This window comes from Saimiri boliviensis, chromosome 3 (assembly GCF_048565385.1).
Source record: "Saimiri boliviensis isolate mSaiBol1 chromosome 3, mSaiBol1.pri, whole genome shotgun sequence".
Taxonomy (NCBI): Eukaryota; Metazoa; Chordata; class Mammalia; order Primates; family Cebidae; genus Saimiri; species Saimiri boliviensis.
The window spans coordinates 46165620-46185390 of record NC_133451.1 but is presented as its reverse complement, the minus strand read 5'-3'; the positions used below and the strand labels follow the sequence as shown (position 1 = coordinate 46185390).

General features: G+C 38.9%; 1 protein-coding gene across 4 annotated transcripts in view; it reads left to right on the top strand.

Moving 5' to 3' along the window:
- The window catches only part of CORIN (corin, serine peptidase), a 275685-nt gene that overhangs the window by 217691 nt on the left and 38223 nt on the right, over positions 1–19771 (top strand). For all 4 annotated transcript variants that reach the window (XM_010344195.3, XM_074396087.1, XM_010344197.3 and 1 more), the window contains 3 exons: positions 4173–4286; positions 6127–6237; positions 7330–7459. In XM_010344195.3, the coding sequence (XP_010342497.2) occupies positions 4173–4286; positions 6127–6237; positions 7330–7459 (355 nt within the window). The remainder of the gene's footprint in view (positions 1–4172; positions 4287–6126; positions 6238–7329; positions 7460–19771) is intronic.

Here is a 19771-nt window from a genome sequence, read left to right as displayed (position 1 = left end):
ATAAATGATCAAGAATCACATTAAAGAAAGGAGAACTGGCCGGGCGCGGTGGCTCGGCCTGTAATCCCAGCACTTTGGGAGGCGGGTGGATCACGAGGTCGAGAGATCGAGACCATCCTAGTCAACTTGGTGAAACCCGGCTCTACTAAAAATACAAAAAATTAGCTGGGCATGATGGCTCGTGCCTGTAATCCTAGCTACTCAGGAGGCTGAGGCAGGAGAATTGCCTGAACCCAGGAGGCAGAGGTTGCGGTGAGACGAGATCGCACCTGAACCCAGGAGGCGGAGGTTGCGGTGAGCCGAGATCGCGCCATTGCACTCCAGCCTGGGTAACAAGAGCGAAACTCCCTCTCAAAAAAAAAAAAAAAAAAAAAAAAAAGGAGAGCTAAGGAAAGCAAAGGTATTATAATTTTCAACAAATGTGTTATATATTTTCTATCACTCTATATAGAGTGTGGAAGTGAGGTTAGCTCTCACTAGGCTTTACCTCCATGATTTGGGTCAGCTACAACAGCAGGTACTACCTTGGCTGTGATGTAAGCAAGCAGCAAGTCCCATTGGAGCAGTTAAATGAAAATGTAGCTACAGCAGGTGCCTTATGTCGACTGTGAAAATAGAATCCTTTATTACATGAAGCACAGAATCAAAATTACTAGTTGATCACTATTCTAAATAAAAGGGTATATGGAGAAAAGATTGACAGCAATACAAATGTCTGAGTGTCATTAAGTGACTTTCTGTTTATCTTAAGATGAGTAAAAATCACTTCTTCACCTGTCTTTGGTCTCCTCTTGATGTTAAATAAAATAAAACCTTTAAATATAACTTAAGCCCATTTCTGAGAGTCAAAATCCCCTTAGGTTGTATTAGAAGATCTGACTCTGATATTTATGGTTTTCACAGCTTGATTTCAAAGGGTTTCCAGAAGGCATGTTTTCTTTTTGGATTCTTTGACAGCATTTCTATGAGATATCTCACGTAAGGGCTTAACTGGCTTTCTTAACACTCCAAATACCACCAGTCTCTATGCTTTTGTCTCTCTTTGCTGGCGGAGGAGACCACTCTGCTCTGTAGCTAGAAGAGTGAAAGTAATTATGTCTATAGCTTTGGCATATCCACAAATGTGCTTTCAGGATGAATTTTCAGGACTGATTTCTCGTCACTCAGTAGGGTTTAATTTTCCACGTTAAGGGAGAAATTTTCTCCTTCCTTTTAGGAACTTGGTTAACTGTTTCATTGTCTTCTGTGGTGTCTTGGGAAGGCAGACTGAAATGGCAGAGTGTTCTGTGTAGACTTAGACTTGAATTTACATACTGACTTAGCCTTAGAGGCTGTGTGACTTTTGGCCAGTCACTTTACTTCTCTGGGTAAGATGCAGAGAATACTCACATTATCTCTCACAGCTTGGAGTGCTTATAACATGCCCTGTTCATCCTCAGAAGACAATAACCAAGAACTCACCTGCTGTGGTGGTGGAAAATCAGGAGGCGATTCCTTTCAAAAGCTGCCCCAGCAATCTCCCTTGAGGGAAGGAGTCCTGTCTAGTTTTGCCTTGTTTCTGACAGCTCTTTATGGCAAGTGAGAGTGGGCTGGCCCGTCAGGCTAAAGCTTGGGCCTGGGTGAGGCCCCAGGCTCACATAGTAAACTCAGATAGACAGGTGGTGTCTTTTCCTGGAGATAGTGTTGGTTTTGGATTGGATGTTCTCTGTTTCTAGGATTAGAGCCATGCAGTTTAAAGTCCCATCCATTTCTTCATCCTGCCTCTTTCACAGGAGAATGGGCCACCATATATTGAAAAGCATGCCATAAAAATGGCGCTGCTGAAAGTGGAAGGTGACTCAGGAATTCGGTAGGCTGCTAAGACTTTCCAGCTGGATGGTGGCTGGATAACCTGTGGTGATATTGCTCCCCTGATAGTCAGGCCTGGACCACAGTGGGAGGCAGGTCCTCTGTTCCACCTGCTATGGCAGGTGCAGAGGCAGAGCTTTTTGCTGCCATGCTCTGAGGGAAGAGGCTCTGTTGCCCAGGATCCTGCATGCTGTGAAGATGTTTCACACCTGCTAGGCCTGTACTCCGGCTGCTACAGCTCCTATGAGCTCCTCTAAGTCACATCCACAGCCACTTCCTGGGACAGACACTGGTCCAGGGTGGCTGGATCCAGACTGTTCCAGCCTTTGCCAGCTCAAGAATGCAGCATTACCTTCTCTGATTCCTCTTTGTGAACGGCTCCCCTCCGAAGGGTGGGAATTAAAAAATTTCATGTAGCTCAACTCAAAAGGATGAGTGGATCTCCTTTATAGCTGCATAGCTAAGAGATTCTTACAGAAGAAAAGACACCTGCTTTACAGCGATTTTCTGACATTATTTATAATGACAACTGTTTTTGTAGAGAAACAAGATATTCCATTTTAGGGTGGGGAGCCTGCCTCTGGCAGGACAGCCTGTTTCGTAGAGTTTTTGTGAAAATGAGAGACAGAATAAGCAAAAAACCCAGATGAATGCTTAGCACACTTTGTGACCAGTCAACCTGATTTGCCTGGGACTGATGGAGGTCTTTTGGAACAAGGGACACACACTTCATGCTCAACTCAGTTAAGTCCCAGGCAAACTGGGATGAATTGGTTACTTTTTAGGAACACTGTATCCTCAATTAGTGGGTGTTGCTATTGTCTCTGTGCAGGGGAGGTTATTATTCTGACATCAACAATTATTTGATTTCATAACCTACAGCTGCATTAAACAGCCCATCCCATCCATGCCTGCTTTTAATTTTTGATGGAATCATATCTTTTTCCTTTTAGAATAAACAAACGCAAGTGCACCAAAATGTCATTTTACAAAGAAAGCGGTTTCTTTTCAAAATAATACTGTCTCCCGTGTGACTAATGTCTCTCCGTTTTTATCCTACTTCTTTTGTGCTCACTGTAACTTCACAAAGGAGGTACTATGCTATGCAAACTTTTACAAGAAAAGAGAAGACATGGAGGGGTAAAAACTGAATGCTAATGGAGTACTCATTTAATGTATATAGCAACCCTATGAAGCAGGCATTATGATTCGTATTTTAGATGTATGGAAACCAAGGTTTGGAGAAGTCGAGTAACTTATCCAAGCTCACACAGCTAGTGACATTTGGAACTAGGATTCAGATCCAGTTGTCTGACTCTAAAGCTGTGCTTCCACTGCGTCTGCCTCTTATGCATGCCACATGTTCACATTTTGCAAAGGACCGCAATTAAAGACTCATACCTGAATCCCATCCAGATCTTTCTCCGTGGAGCTGTGGTATGGAAGGATTTAATTTCTCTAAACGTTAGTTTTCTCACTTATAAAATGGTGAGCATAACACTGACATTACAGTGTTAAGAATTAAAGCTAGGCTGGCCGCGGTGGCTCAAGCCTGTAATCCCAGCACTTTGGGAGGCCGAGGCGGGTGGATCACGAGGTCGAGAGATCGAGACCATCCTGGTCAACATGGTGAAACCCCATCTCTACTAAAAATACAAAAAACCAACTGGGTGTGGTGGTGCGTGCCTGTAATCCCAGCTACTTAGGAGGCTGAGGCGGGAGAATTGCCTGAGCCCAGGAGGCGGAGGTTGCGGTGAGCTGAGATCGCGCCATTGCACTCCAGCCTGGGTAACAAGAGCGAAACTCCGTCTCAAAAAAAAAAAAAAAAAAAAAAAAAAAAAAGAATTAAAGCTATTATCTAGAATGTAGATACATAGTGGATAATACACTTTGTCTCATTATCATCATAATTATTATTTGTGAGGATGCACTTTAAAGGGCCTTCTGACCCAGATGATCTATTTCTGTGGTATTTCATCATCTCATAGCAAATGTCTTAAGTTCTTCCTTGTATTCTTAGCAAGAATGTGCCTTGTGAATAGTCAGAAAAACTCATGTTATTTTCTTTCATTCTGTATTAGCAAGTGGTATGTTTTGTGACAGAGAAGCAGCCCTGGAGAAGGGCTGGAATGTTGAGCCCTCTTTCTTGATGTCTTTTACTCTCTGGTTGAATGAGCAGACTGCACTATTTGTCTTCATAGACTTCAGCCTCTATCTCAAAAAAAAGACATCATGCCTTTATAGTGTAATTTTTCTACGTCATCGAATTCATCATTATTTTTAACTTCACATCTATTACGAATAAGCTTTTCGTCTGTCTCTAGGTTGTAAAGAGAGAGATCTTTGGGAATGCCCATCCAATAAACAATGTTTGAAGCACACAGTGATCTGCGATGGGTTTCCAGACTGCCCTGATAACATGGATGAAAAAAACTGCTGTAAGTGCTTATGTGAATTTGTTAATGCAGTGTTTTTATTTTAAACACCAGTTAAGTTTATTTGAATACAAGCTAAAAAAAGTGCAAATATGCATAAATATCTTTTAGTATTTTCACATCTTTTGATCAAACTCCACTTTTAAAGACATGTTCTAAGAAGACAACTAAATATGTATAAAATATATACACTATAATATTCTACTGGTACTATTTATCATGTGGAAAAATTAAAATACCCTCAAATATCCAAAAATAGGGAACATAAACTACAACTATAAAATAAAATAATGCAAACATTAAAATCAAATTAGAGAAGAAAAATTTCTCTTGGATTCATTATTGTATCATTAGTTGAGTGAAACAAAATATTCAGTATTATGTGCACTATTGTCCTGAGTTTTGAAAGTACATATATCTACACATAGAAAAAGATCAGAAAGTCATAATTAAAAGTTTACAGTTATAATCTTTGGGTGGTGGAATTATTAAATTTTTGTGCCATTCTAGCTTCTCTACATTTTCTAAATGAATGGCAATTGCTTTTAGAACCAGAAAGTAATTATATCTCTTAAGATGTTTTACCTACAAGTAACATAAAAGCCCAAATCAAAATGACAGACAATGAAAACATTTATCTTTTATTATCATATGCATATCACATGTTTTATATTATCATATAAAGAGTCAAGTGTAGGATGGACTCTTGAGGCTGTATGTGGGAGTTCAGCACCTTGTCTGTGGATTTTTCAGTTCAGTTTCAACTCAGGCTGGCTCCCACGATGTTGAAAAGATGGCATTGCCAGGGGAATCTGGGGCACCATGCTTCCTTGATCATGTCCGGTTGGAAGGAGGAAGAACCGTGCCCTCATCTTCAAGATATCATTAAGGGATTCGCTCAGGTCAGCTTTGGGCAGAGTCACAGCTAGCTGTCAGGAGCCTTCATGTAGTTAGGAAAGACACTTCCTACAAACAGCTGAACTGCAAAAAGAAGCACCACGCATGGGGAACCAATCAAAAAAGATGCTGCTTTCTCAAGGTTGTTCCTGCCCTAGACTGGGGCACATGGCATAGCAGCAGAGTTTGGGTAGGAGCTGTCTTGTGAAGCACAATCAATGCAACTGTAGGCCAAGGCCCCAATCTCAGAGCACATGTTTACTCCTGGACAACTAACTATATTCAGCAAAAAAAAAAAAAAAAAAAAAAAAAAGCAACTGTAGACAGAAAAATGCCATGCCCAGCTTAAACTCATCAGGATCTTCCTTTGGAGCTGGGAATGGCTGGTGTCGGGGCCTGAACAAAATTGAGCTCCCTTGAAAAAAGGAGGAAGAAAGGAAATGGTTGTTAAGTAGGCAATCAAGGAGGTTTACTATAATTTTTAAAACCCAAAAGAGAACTATATTTGACTCAGAGAGTCATTTGATAATAGACATGAAAAAGAAACCTGCTATGCATCTCTGTGGACAGAGACTGTTTTCTTTCTAAGGTGACTTCAGTCTGTTCATCTCTCATGCTCTCTCTGCTCATGTGGATTTTAACCCTGTTCTCTGATCTTTCATATATCTGCTGCTGTGAGTACTATTTATTCAGTCTGATTGTTAGATGAGAACATTGAGTCACTTTAATGTAGTAATTCTGTTTAAATGCTCTTTGTATGTATTGATGTCTATTAAATAATATTTTACAAATTCTGTTATTCTGTTTTCATGCCCATTGGGAGGCCTCAACGATCGCATATTTTCTTCTTTCCATGCTCCTACCAGCACATGAAGATATGCATGTTAGTGATAATCACATTTATTTCTAAAATGTTTTCCTTCTCACTTTTTGTTCCCCATGCCAGCATTTTGCCAAGATGATGAGCTAGAATGTGCTAACCATGAGTGTGTCTCACGTGACCTGTGGTGTGACGGTGAAGCCGACTGTTCAGACAGTTCAGATGAATGGGACTGTGGTGAGCTACTTGTTCTGCCATTTGTTATACTCTCTCACGCCCATCAGCCACTGAAACTAAATGAATCCTAAATTACTTTCCAGATTTTACTAAGCAAGTTCATCTATTTTGTTTTACTGTTATAAAAGCTGATAGTGATCCATGTCTGTTATTTCCAACTCACAGAAAATTTCCCCACCAAATTACTTCTCTGTTTGAAATATCTGTATTATATGGAAAAACATTTGGGTTCAGATTGTTGTAATCATATAATTGCTGAAATAGGATTTTAAAAATCTTCATTAAAACCCACCTTCAATAAATTAACAATATTCTGCCACTCTTTTGTCATCTATACCTGCTAGAATAGAATAGTCAAGTGGCCCCTCTGCCTTCCCTACACTCTGCAGGTCTGAATGGAACTTCTGTCTATCTAGTTCCTTACACAGACAGGAATTAAAGATGTCTCCTACCAGCACCTCCAGTGTTGCAGTTTGTGATCTTGAGTTTGATTAGTTTCCTCATCCTACACTCATCATTCCTTTCATTCACTCAGCTCCCTTTCTGTCCTTTGCATCATCCGGCCAAATCATGATTCTCATGTGTGTTGTGATCAATTGTGCAATGTTTCCTAAGTGCTCTAAGGCTGATTAAGTACAGAGGATGCTCCTTTATATAATAGGAATTAACACATATGCCAAATTAATTCTAAATTTGCATTCCTCTCACGCACTTGCAGTCTCATATGCTTTCTTGAAGGAAATGATAGAAACGGATTTACAACTCGCTTCTTGTAATTATGCAAATCCTCCTAAAACTCATGGAATGAGGCCTGCCTCTGGCTGTCTTCTAACTCACTAAGAAAAGTTAAGAACTGCCTGTCTCTTTCATTAGAGTCTAAGCTTCTTTAGGGGAGAGAACATTTCTAATCCATTTTTTTAGCCCTCTAGCACACTGAAGGTAGTGATTTGCACGGGGTAGGTACACACCAAATGGTTAACTAAAATAAATAAAAATGAATGTATGCCAATGAAGCAGAGACATGTAAAGTTATGTGCTTTCATGGGAGGAAATGTTTTTAATTAGGGTTTCCCCTGTCTTTTCTTTCCCTAGTGACCCTCTCTGAAAATGTGAACTCCTCTTCCTTTCTGATGGTTCACAGAGCTGCCACAGAACACCACGTGTGTGCAGATGGGTGGCAGGAGACGTTGAGTCAGCTGGCCTGCAAGCAGATGGGTTTAGGGTAAGGTCAGTAGTTTGTAGCACTGATGAATTTCTCAGAAGGCTTCATGGAACTTGGCAGTAATATATTCCTTATGGATGCATAGAGAGTTAGTGCTCTTGAACAAAGAGTCCTTCAAAGCCGGGGAAATGAATCAGGTGAGAGGACCATATTTAATTACAGGCACCTGCCCTGAAGAGTGTGAGCTGGAAATGTACTTTGATGAAGCCTCTAAAAGTAAATGAAGTAATTGTATTTTAAGTACCTCTGAAAGGAAATGCTTTCATTATTTATAAAAAGCATTACGATGATTTCCTTTAAGGAATCTGGATGGAAAAATCTTGCAATTTCCCCCCAAGAGATTATTGGAAATTTCTTTTTAAGCAACACACATTTTTAAATAAGTTGAGAAATTGAACTTGAAGTTGCTGGTATTTCGATTTACTCTAAGTCAGTAAATGTGAATCAAGAAATAGTTCAAGGTATTTGCTTCTTAGTAGAATGAAAAAGATTCACTCTGGCTTTGAAACAAATACACTGAAATGGATCCTTTGAAAGTTGAACACTTGCAATTTTGTGAGATTTTCCTTTTTCAGTTCCACTGGGGATGGAAAGGAATAATTTTCAGGGTCTTAAAATATGTAAGTATTTCCTTTACCATCGATGTATTTGAGATTCAGGGGAAATATAGAAATTAGAGAAATTGAAGACAAAGGAGTTCTAAAATTCCAGAATAAATAAAAAATTGAGTAAATGCTGTTTCCTAGCATTCACTGAACAAACTTGAAACTATTTTACAATAACGAGTCAATTATGGGATAGCACATTTTTGTTATCCTAATTTAAAGAATTATTAATATATAGCTCCTAGCATCTTGAACCCATTTCTCCCACATAAAGACCCACATCTTTAGGAAACTGAGTAACTGATGCTTACCTATAATAAAGGAACTTTAAACTTTGCCAGAGTGGAAAAATTGTATTTGCCAAGATCTATTAAATTATGTTTCATTTTCACAAACTCCTTATTATGTCTAAATGAAATAGGATATGATTATGATCAGAGATAAATGAAAAATCTTTTGGATGTGGTTATTTTTGTCTTTCTTCTCGATAACACCTTATTGGTATAAGGTTGGAACTGCAAAGATTTTATAGCCAGAAAGATTTTACAACTGCCCAGAAAGTTCTTTGACAAGCCACCCTGCAAAGATTTTACAACTTCCCCGGAAAGTTCTTCTGACAGGCCACCCTGGACATAGTTGTTCTATTATAAATAGAAAGGATTCTGTTTTGAAATATGCTTCTTTATGTTTCCTCTAAATATTTGCATATTGGGATTTTTATTGTGTATTATATAAAATACACATACCTAAAATTCACCATTTAACCATTTAAAGTGTATAATTTAGTGGCATTTACTTTATTCACAATGTTGTACAAACATCACCACTATTTGTTTTAGAACACTCTTATTATCCCAAAAAGAAACTATATACTCATTAGGCAGTTACTCTCCATTTTCTCCTACATACAGGCCCAGGTAACCACTAATCTGCTTTCTGCGTCTATAGTTTGGCCTATTCTAGATAGTTCAATATAAATGGAAATATACAACATGTGGCCTTTTCATCTGGTTTCTTTTACTTAGCACATTTTCAGTCATCTGTCTTGTAGCATGTACCAGTACTTCCTTCCTGCTTGTGACTGAATAATATGCCATTAAAGGGATATACATGTTGTTTATCCATTCAGACATTTGAATTATTCTCATCTTTGGCTATTGTGTACACACTGGATTTTTAAAGAATTATGTATTCCATTTGCTCCATTTTCTCAACATAGTTGGAAAAATGAAACTTCAATATTTAGATATCTTTAGATATATAAAATCCAAGTAGACATAGATATTTTTTATTTTAGATTACTTTATATCACAGAAGGGCTAGAAAAATATGAGATATATGTGTAGGTGGGAATCCATATCCATTATTTGACTGAATTAGTGGGAAAAAATGGGCAAATGATGATAAGTTCTTTAAAGAAATGAGAACCAGTAGATTTTTGAAATTTTTGCTTGCCTTTAAGTTTACTCTTCAGTTGACTTGAGTGGCTCATGAATTGACAGAAATCTGGAGAGCCAGGCTACACCAGGAATGACAGTAATGGTCAAGATGAGGCTAGCTTCTTGCTGAGGTAATGGGCTCAGGAAGCTGCCATGTGACCACTGTCTCTGGAGACCATCCACTGTGCTGCAAATTCACAATTTTGCCACCAGTGACTCCAATAAACTCTAAGTCACCCTGTACCTTTGAGTCATTTCTTCCAGATCAAAGCCCTTGCTGGAAGGGTCTGTCTAGCTATTAGGGAAGTGGGAGAGAGGTGGGAATGACTGTTCCCTCTTAGCTTCTGGAGTAGAGGTTATGTCAGCCTGCCTTTGTACATTCAGACATATTCTGCATCAAAAACCTGAAGTTTAAAAAGCAACTCCCAACTAATTCCATTCAGTATTCCCGCTCCCTTTTTGCTTTTTGAGTATCTACTTATGGGCCTTGTACTGGATGAGGGATTGGGTAGAGAATACAAAGGTGAATATTGTCATCAGAGTTTATAATGGAGCGGAAAAGACATGTGGGTAAACAGCCAAGAATACAAAGTTAGAAAAAAGTCTAGATATTTTGCTATTTGAAAATGGTGTAGAATTATTGCATAGAACATGGCATTTCTATTAAAAATATACAAAAAAACCCATCAAACTTGAATCTTATCTTGATAGCATAAATTTGTTATATCATTCGTTCATTCATCCGTTCATTCGGTAAACATTTATAGAGAACGGTATTGTGGTGTATGTAGGGTCCAGAACCAGTGTACCCTAATTCCAAGTGTATCATTCATTTCCTTGAGGAGGTATACTTTGGAGGTAATTTATCAAAAATATGCAGGTCTATATCAAATTTCATGTGTTGCGGGGATTCTACTGAAATGCTTTCATGATAGCGGCATTTGATTTAAAACACATGCACTTAGGAGTTTTTAGACACAAATTATGCCTTCCATGTCCTACTGCTCAAATGATAGGCTCTTAACTCAGTGCTTATCCAGATGAGAAGATTTAGAGTTCTTTGTTGAATTTTAAAAACTTATTGCCTTCATCTGTTAGTATCTCAAAAGCTTAGCCCAGATTGGAAGTACGATGGCTATCTGATTAGAAAAATGTGTAAATCAAGCCCCTAAATTCTTGTGACAGCTGTATTAGTCCATTTTCATGCTGCTGATGAAGATATACCTGAGACTAGGAAGAAAAGGAGGTTTAATGGACTTACAGTTCCACATAGCTGGGGAGGCCTCACAATCATGGTGGAAGGCAAGGAGGAGCAAGTCATATTTAATGTGAATGATAACACACACACAAAAAGAGAGCTTGTGTGGGGAAACTCCCATTTTTTAAAACATTCAGCTCTTGTGAGATTCACTGAGAACAGCACAGAAAAGACCTGCCCCCATAATCGAATCACCTCCCATTGGGTTCCTCCCATGATATGTGGGAATTGTGGGAGTTACAATTCAAGATGAGATTTGGATGGAGACACAGCCAAACCATGTCATTTTGCCCCTGGCCCCTCCCAAATCTCATGTCCTCACATTCAAAACCAATAATGCCTTCCTAACAGTCCCCTAAAGTCTTAACTAATTTCAGCATTAAATCAAAAGTCCACAGTCCAATGTCTCATCTAAGACAAGGTAAGTCCCTTCCACCCATTAGCCTGTGAAAATCAAAAGCAAGTTAATTTTATAGCTACAATGGGGATACAGGCATTGGGTAAATATAGCCATTTCAAATGGGAGAGATTGGCTAAAACAAAGAGGCTTACAGGCTCATGCCAATCTGAAATCCAGCAGGGTAGTCAAATCTTAAAATTCCAAAATGATATCCTTTGACTCAGTGTCTTGCATCCAGGTCATGCTGATGCAAAAGGTGGGTTCCCATGGTCTTGGGCAGCTTCACCCCCGTGGCTTTGCAGAGTTCAGCCTCCCTCCTGACTGCTTCCATGGACTGGCGTTGAGTGTCTGAGGCTTTTCCAGGCACACGGTGCAAATGGTCAGTGGATCTACCATTTTGGGATCTTGAGGACTATGTCCCTCTCCTCACTGCTCCACTAGGGGGTGCCCCAGTAGGGATTTTGTATGGGGACTCTGACCCTACATTTCCCTTCCACACTACCTAGCAGTTCTCCATGAGGGCCCCACCCCAGCAACAAACTTCTGCCTGGGCATCCTGGCCTTTCCATACATTCTCTGAAATCTAGGCAGAGGTTCCAAAACCCTGATTCTTGACTTCTGTGCACTTGCAGGTTCAACACCATGTGGAAGCTGCCAAGGCTTGGGGCCTCCACCTTCTGAAGCAACAGCGTGAGCTGTACCTTGTGGCCCCTTTTAGTCATGGCTGGCACAGCTGGAACACAGGGCACAAAGTCCCTAGGCTACACATAACAAAAGGACACTGGTCCCAGCCCATGAAACCACATTTTCCACCTAGGCCTCTGGACCTATGATAAGAGGGGCTGCCATGAAAACCGCTGAGAGGCCCTGGATACATTTCCCCATTGTCTTGGGGATTAACATTCTGCTCCTCATTACTTTTGCAAATTCTGCAACCAGCTTCAATTTCTCCTCAGTAAATGGGATTTTCTTTTTTATCAAATTGTCAGGCTGCAAATTTTCCCAACTTTTATGCTGTACTTCCCTTATAAAATTGAATGTTTAAAATAACCCAAGCCATCTCTTGAATGCTTTGATGCTTAGAAATTTCTTCTACCAGATACCATAAATCATCTCTATCAAGTTCAAAGTTCTGCAAATCTCTTTGGCAGGGGCACAATACCACCACTGTCTTTGGCAAAACATAACAATAGTCACCTTTGCTCTGGTTCCCAACAAGTTCCTGATTTCCATCTGAGACCATCTCAGCCTGGACTTTATTGTCCATATCACTACCAGCATTTTGGTCAAAGCCATTCAGCTAGTTTCTAGGGAGTTCCAAAATTTCCTACATTTTACTCTCTTCTTCTCAGCCTTCCAAACTGTTCCAACCTTGGCCTGTTACTCAGTCCCAAAGTTGTTTCCACATTTTCGGATATCTACAGCAGCACCCCACTCTACTGGTACCAATTTACTGTATTAGTCCATTTTCACACTGCTGATAAAGCATTCCTGAGACTGGGAAGAAAAAAAGAGGTTTAATGGATTTTCAGTTCCACATGTCTGTGGAGGCTTCACAATCATAGCAGAAGACAATAAGGAGCAAGTCACGTCTCACATGGATGGTGGCATGCAAAAAAGAGAGAGCTTGTACAGGGAAACTCCCATTTTTAAAACCATCAGATTTCCTGAGACTCATTCATTATCATGAGAACAACACAGGAAGATTCATCCCCAAATCCAATCACTTCCTACTGGGTTCCTCCCATGACATGTGGGAATTGTGGGAGTTACAATTCAAGATGAAATTTGGTTGGGGACACAGCCAAACCATATCAACAGCATATTGATTTTGCTACCTGCATGTTTAATATCAAAAACATATGGGCATTTATTTAATTGATGATACAAATCAGAATTTAGACTGCCTTCTAATATTTGCCAAATGCTCAGTTGCAACACCTGGTATTTGAGTAGCTTAATCTAAGGGAAATGTGACTATCTATATCTCTGGACTCCACAAGCTCTATCTAAAGTTAGATCATCTGGAAACAGTGTCTTTGGGCCCTATGATTTTGGCAAAAATGCCTTTACGGTGTTAGTTGCAATTTGATTTTTTGCCCTAATCTTTTAGAGTTGGTCAATAGAAGTTGGTCAAACATTCTTTTCAAAGAATGTTTCTGTATCTGAGAAAAACCCACAAAGATAGCATCTGTTATATTACCTACTAATCCCTTATAATCTCTGCTGTAAGAATTTAAGCTTTAACATCTTCCTAAAGTTTACTTCCAGTCATCACCATGGTTGCAGCATTAGCGTTGCCTTGAACATGATATGAATGGGTCCTGAGTAAATAAGAACATGATTTACAAATTGAATAATCCATCTGGAATTGACCAAAGAGGGTTTGTGTTATTTCTCTTAGAAGCCCTTATAGGGAAGGTTTCTTCTTCTGAAACTGGATATACCAGGAGACCCCTAGCGATGACTTCTGATATGGTTTCTTTGTCATGATGTCTTCAAAACCTACTGCAATCTGGCTTTTATTTGCAAGACAGGACTGATAGCAACAATATCACCTACATGCAAAAGCCATTAGTCTTCTTTTCTTAGTATTTTTCAGTTTGGACTAAAAAATCAATTTCTTACTCTAGCCTGTCAGACACTGTATAATTTGGCCTCTGCCTTCCTTTCTGACCCAATAAATATCCTAGTATTCTCCACTTGCCCACTAAACTTTAGACACACTGACCTTATTATTGTTGTTAAAACATTTCAAGCTCATATCCATCTTAGTGGATTTGCCTTCACTATTATTTTTGCTTAGAATGCAGAACTCCAGGACTTCATCATTCGTGTCTCAGCTCATACATCCATGACTTAGACAGGCTTTCCCTGACCATCCTCCTTGAGGCAGCTTTCAGTCTCAGCGTGTAACTCTATCACAATTGGTTGATTCGTCTTATTCAAATAACTTATCCGTATGCAAAATAGTTTTTTACATATTTGTAATTTGTTCCTCTAACTAAAATAATAGCTTCTTAGAGAGGGACTCCATGCAATACAACACCAATCTGTTGTCTCAATTTCTACCCCACCTCATTAACCTGTAAGCATCAGTTTTAATCCTTCTCTGTCTGGCTATGTCATTGTTTAAATGGTCACTGTAACGTTCCTTCTGAGATCCAGCTCACTTTATATCAACTTGAACACTCGCTGATTAACCCATGTATTATTAATAAACATGTCAAGTCTAATTTCAACCTAATCTTTTACCCTTCCTACGTCTTCCCAAAACTAACATACAAACTGAAGAACATGTAAAATCTTAATTCTAAAGATCAATAATCTTTCAAACAAACATTTCAAGTAAAGTCACATGCAGCAGCCACATATATTACGTTGTTTTGCTGCATTCCTCCCTTCCTTTGGGGCCTACATCCCTTCCTTCTGGATATTTGCTTCACTTGTCATTTTATCACTGAACTCCAAATGGGAGCAACCTTCTTTGTACATGACCTTCTCTTTTTGATCTGTGATTGGTTGAAGGGTAGGTACCCAACCCAAGATGGACCAATCAAAGTGTTTCACTGCCAGGCCGCAGTGACTGGTTTTGGGATACTTGGTTTTCCAAGATTTTTATTTAAGACAGAATTTTGTTCTTGTCACACAGGCTAGAGTGTAATGGTGTGATCTTGGCTCATTGCAACCTCCACCTCCTGGGTTCAAGTGATTCTCTTGTCTCAGACTCCCAAGTAGCCAGGATTACAGGCACCTGCCACCACACCTGGCTAATTTTTGTATTTTTAGTAGAGACAGGGTTTTGCCATTTAGATCAGGCTGGTCTTGAATTTCTGACCTCATATGATCTGCCCACCTTGGCCTCCCAAAGTGCTGGGACGACAGGCATGAGCCACCGTGCCTGGCCCAAGATTTAGTTTAATTGGACTGGGAGAGATGACTTCTTTCTTTTTTGTTCAAAAAGATGAATGCCTGTGAGTTTAGAGCTGTAGGCAGCCAGTCCTCTGGCTTATAGAAAAGTTACTTTAAAACAATCAAACTGCCATCCCGTTTTTCCCTCCCTCCCCGCTCCACCACAGAAGAAAGTGAAGACAAGAGCTGAAGAGTGCTGAGGATCCTGGGTTCTCTGGCATCAGTCATCCCCAAGACCATCCACATCTCTTTAGTAATTGATTACATTTCCACTTTTTGATACTCACATATTCCAGCACTGTTTTAGGCACTTTTAAAATGCTGATTTTTTTTTTTTTTTGGTTAGTATAATACTAATTCAATTATTTATTTAAATTTTTTGAATTTTGAATTATTTATCTTGTAATGGACCCACAGAGTTGTATATTGACTTAAAATTTTGAATTGAATAGAGATCCACATATTTTTAGAAAGCATTTTTGTATTACTATTATACTCAAGAAGAAGAAAAGAGCAACCAACAAAGAAAGTCTTATGTTAGAAAAATACACTCTACTACTCTGGTTCACAGTCTTTCTGAGGAACTGGAATAAAATAAAGTCATGTTGAAACTGAAACTGATAATCTCTAGCTTTACATGATGAACCAAAAGAAGGTGAAGATAAACAAGAAATGTAATTGTCAATAAAATGTTATGTTTATATCTCTAAAACAAAAAGTGTTGTCCCAAAAGTTCAAGTTCTCAAAAAAAGCAGATGGTATTTTTGAAAATAAAATAGGCAGAAGGAAGTAGCTGGACTGGTACAGATTCCAAAAGAGGTAGACACTTCTGCTCAAAAATATCGTGACAACATGTGTTTTTTAAGACTGAATTTTATATATGTTCAAATGATATTTTAATTCGAAATTTTTATGATTGATTTTTTTTGCACTTTTAATAAGATGTTTATTTTAAATGGTGCTTTTTAATTAATTTTGTTTTCTAATTTGTATTAGAATAATATATATTTAATGGTTATATTTTATAAATTTAAATTTTAGTTCACACTACAATTTTGTAATTTTTATATTGGAAATGAAATAAATGCTTAGTTTTGTTGATTCTTTTATTTTATGAAATATAAATACTCTGCAAGTCAATTTTATCATCTGGTAACTTCCCCCCTCTTTGCTTTGAGATAGTTTTGTCACATAGTTCCTTGCCTAATACAGTTATTACACTCCATCTCTGTGATAGACAAACACATAGTAAGAGAATAAAATTATAGGCCGGGCATGGTGGCTCATGCCTGTAATCCCAGCACTCTGGGAGGCTGAGGTATGCAGATCACTTGAGGTCAGGAGTTTGAGACCAGTCTGGGCAACATGGTGAAAACCCATCTTCCCCCAAAATACAAAAATTAGCCGGGTGTGGTGGCGTGAGCCTGTAGTCCCCAGCTATTCAGAAGGCTGAGGTAGGAGAACCATTTCAACCTAGGAGGTGGAGGTTCCAGTGGGCCGAGATTATGACACCGCACTCCAGCCTGGGTGACAGAGCGAGACTCCATCTGTCTCTCTTTCTCTCTCTCTCATTCTTTTTATCTATCGCTCTATATTCACCCTCCCTGCCACATACACATAGTCAGTTAGAATTGCAATGAAGTGTTTTTAAAATACTGAGTTTACTAGAAAAATAAGCCCTTAACTTATGCTCTGCTTTAAGCATTTCTATTGATGGGAGTTTTGCTGTATAAACTCCCATTGAACTGAGCTATCTAGCCTAAGAAATGTTTCTATACTAGAGATCATTCATATTTTGTTTGAAACCTATTAGTGCCTGCCTGTCAAAATTCCTACTGGACACAATAACTTTCAGCATTAATATGTCGAATCTATGGGACCCAGAGGGAGAATATGACAAGATTCAGGAAGAAATTTTTGAAATCAAGTACAAAATGTTTAGTGTAAATGTTTCAAGTTTGGAACAGGATATTAAGAATTGCAAATAATTTATCTTATCCGCTGTGAGAGGCATTTGTATATCAAGATGAACTGTCAAGGACTGAGGTTGGATGCTTAGATGATTTTTCCCCATCATTAGATGCAAGAGGACAAGCTTTGTCCTTTAACTGAAATGTGTTACATGTCTAGGTAATTCCTGCACTTCTGTCTTCTTGTTAGAGGTAAGAAAAAAGCCCTTGGTTTTGGGGAAGTCGTGATGACCTTTCTGTTTGAAGTAAGCAGCCCCAACATAATCACAATTCAAGCATGCACTACCTATTACTAACACAAAGTGACTTGAGAATGGTAGAATTGGCCAAATTGTCTAGGGCTCTGACTGATCTCCTAAGCCTTGAAATATTTAATTTCTTTCATAATGTCAGGATATTCCAGAATTCCAAATAAGCTCTGTTCTCTCATTTAAGCATGGGAAAAATTATATCGTTGTGTATATGTCTTATGACTACACAATTCCTCAAGAAGCAAATATAAGGCAAATCCTTTTGCTTCTCTGTATTGCACTGCCTTCAGGCCCAGAGTAGAGGAACCTTGCCCTGAGCCACATGATTTAGAGCAGTGGTTCTCAACCAGGGGTGACTTTGCCCCTAGGGCAGCAATCCCCAACCTTTTTGGCACCAGGGACTGATTTTGTGGAAGACAGTTTTTCCACAGACAAGGGTGATATGGAGGGAGTTGTTACAGTATGATCCAAGCACATTACATGCTATTGTACATTTTATTTCTTTTATTATTACATTATAATATATAATGAAATCATTATACTACTCACCATAATGTAGAATCAGTGGGAGCCTTGAGCTTCTTTTCTTACAACTACATGGTCTTATCTGAGGGTGAGAGGAGACAGTGACAGATCATCAGGCATTTGATTCCCATAGGAACACACAACCTAGATCCCTCGCATGCGCAGTTTTCAATACGATTCACACTTCTGTGAGAATCTAACCTCGTTAATTGGCCAGAAGGTGAAGCTCAGGCAGTAAAACGCTCTTGATGGGGAGCAGCTGCAAATACAGATGAAGCTTTGCTGGCTTGCCCTGCACTCACCTCCTGCTGTGGCCTGGTTCTTAACAGAGGCCCTGGAGCTGGGGACCCCTTACCTAGGGGACATTTGGAATGTCTGTAGACATTTTTTTTTTAATTGTAAATCCAAGGTTGATGGGGTCTTACTAAAAGCTAGTGGGTGGAAGCCAGGGATGTTATAAGACATCCTGCAGTGCCCCGGATAGCCCCACAGAACAAATAAATAACTGGTATTAATTGTCAATAGCACCTAGGATGAGAAACCCTCATTTAGAGGGACCCTCTGGCCCTCCTCCTCTACCCATGGCTCACCCCATGAGGTAAAGACTCTGTTGTCCAAGGCGTTTTGCTCACATGGAGCCTTATCCCTTTTCTAGAGTGATGTTTTCAAAGTGTGGTCTCAGACCAGCATCATCATCATCACCTGTGATCTCGGTAGAGTGACAGATTTTGAATCCCATCTGAGGCTTACTGAATCAGAAAATCTGGGGATGAAGCTAATAAATCTGTGTTGTAACAGGTCTTCCAGGTGATTCTGATGAATGCTGAAGTCTAAGTCTGAAACCCACTGTTCTCAGGAGTCTGAGAGTCCTGTATTTGAACCTAACAGATATGTTTGTCAAGAGAGGAAAGAAATTTTCTTTGACAGCTTGAGAACTGGATTTATGACATCTAAATATGTAGACAAATGGCATCTGGGCCTCCATTTGTATTCTTGCTCTAGGTGCTGGATTCAATTATTGCTTAAATTTCCTTCTCCATGTATGAATCCATGGATGCTATGGAAGCATTTTAAGTCTGTATTCTCTGAACAGACTCAGTTAGGATGTAGTGACTTTGATGCTTAATCAAATGCTTAAATTTTCTCTTTTGCTTTCTATACAGCAGGACTTCTTAATTTGTCTTTTGATATAATGTTAAAAAAGGTTTTAATTAGTTAAGTCAAAAGCAATCCCAATCATCAAACAAAATTTGAGCATCTCTTAAGTTCCAGACACCTTTTACATAATATGATTTACATAGTTTTAAAAATTGAGAAGTACAGGCACACATAATTCTTCATGTGCATGTATATTAGTATTATTATTTGAAAGGGAAGTTCATAATATTAATCAAAAATTCAAATTTTGATTCACAGATTTCATTTCTAGGAATTTATTCTAAAATCATACTTTTGCATGTAGGTGAAGGTGAATGTTGAGAATGTTTACTGCTGCTATTTTGTTATAGCTCCAAATAGGATAAAACTTACATGTGTAGAGATTGGTTAAATAAATGTATGAACATCCATTTGTCAAACACTATGCAGCTATCAAAAGAACATGGTGTGCTGTTAATGGCAAAGAACCAAGTAGTGGTCACAGTTTAAGAACTGTACTCTGACATCAGACCATAGGGATTAAATTACCAGCTTTGCCATTGGCTTGTTGGGTGCCTTGGACATGTTACTTCTCTCTACCTCAATTTGTTGATCTCCAAAATGGGAAATAATTATAAAGTCTACTTCACAGAGTTGTTTAGATGATTAAATAAAACAAGTTAGTCTTTTAGTGCTTGTCTTGTCATACGGAAAATAGTTAACACCTATTAGCTATTATGATGGAAAGACTCCGAAAAAAAGTCAGGAAATGAAAATATCAAGACCACACTGAACAATGAGTGTAGACTAGCAAA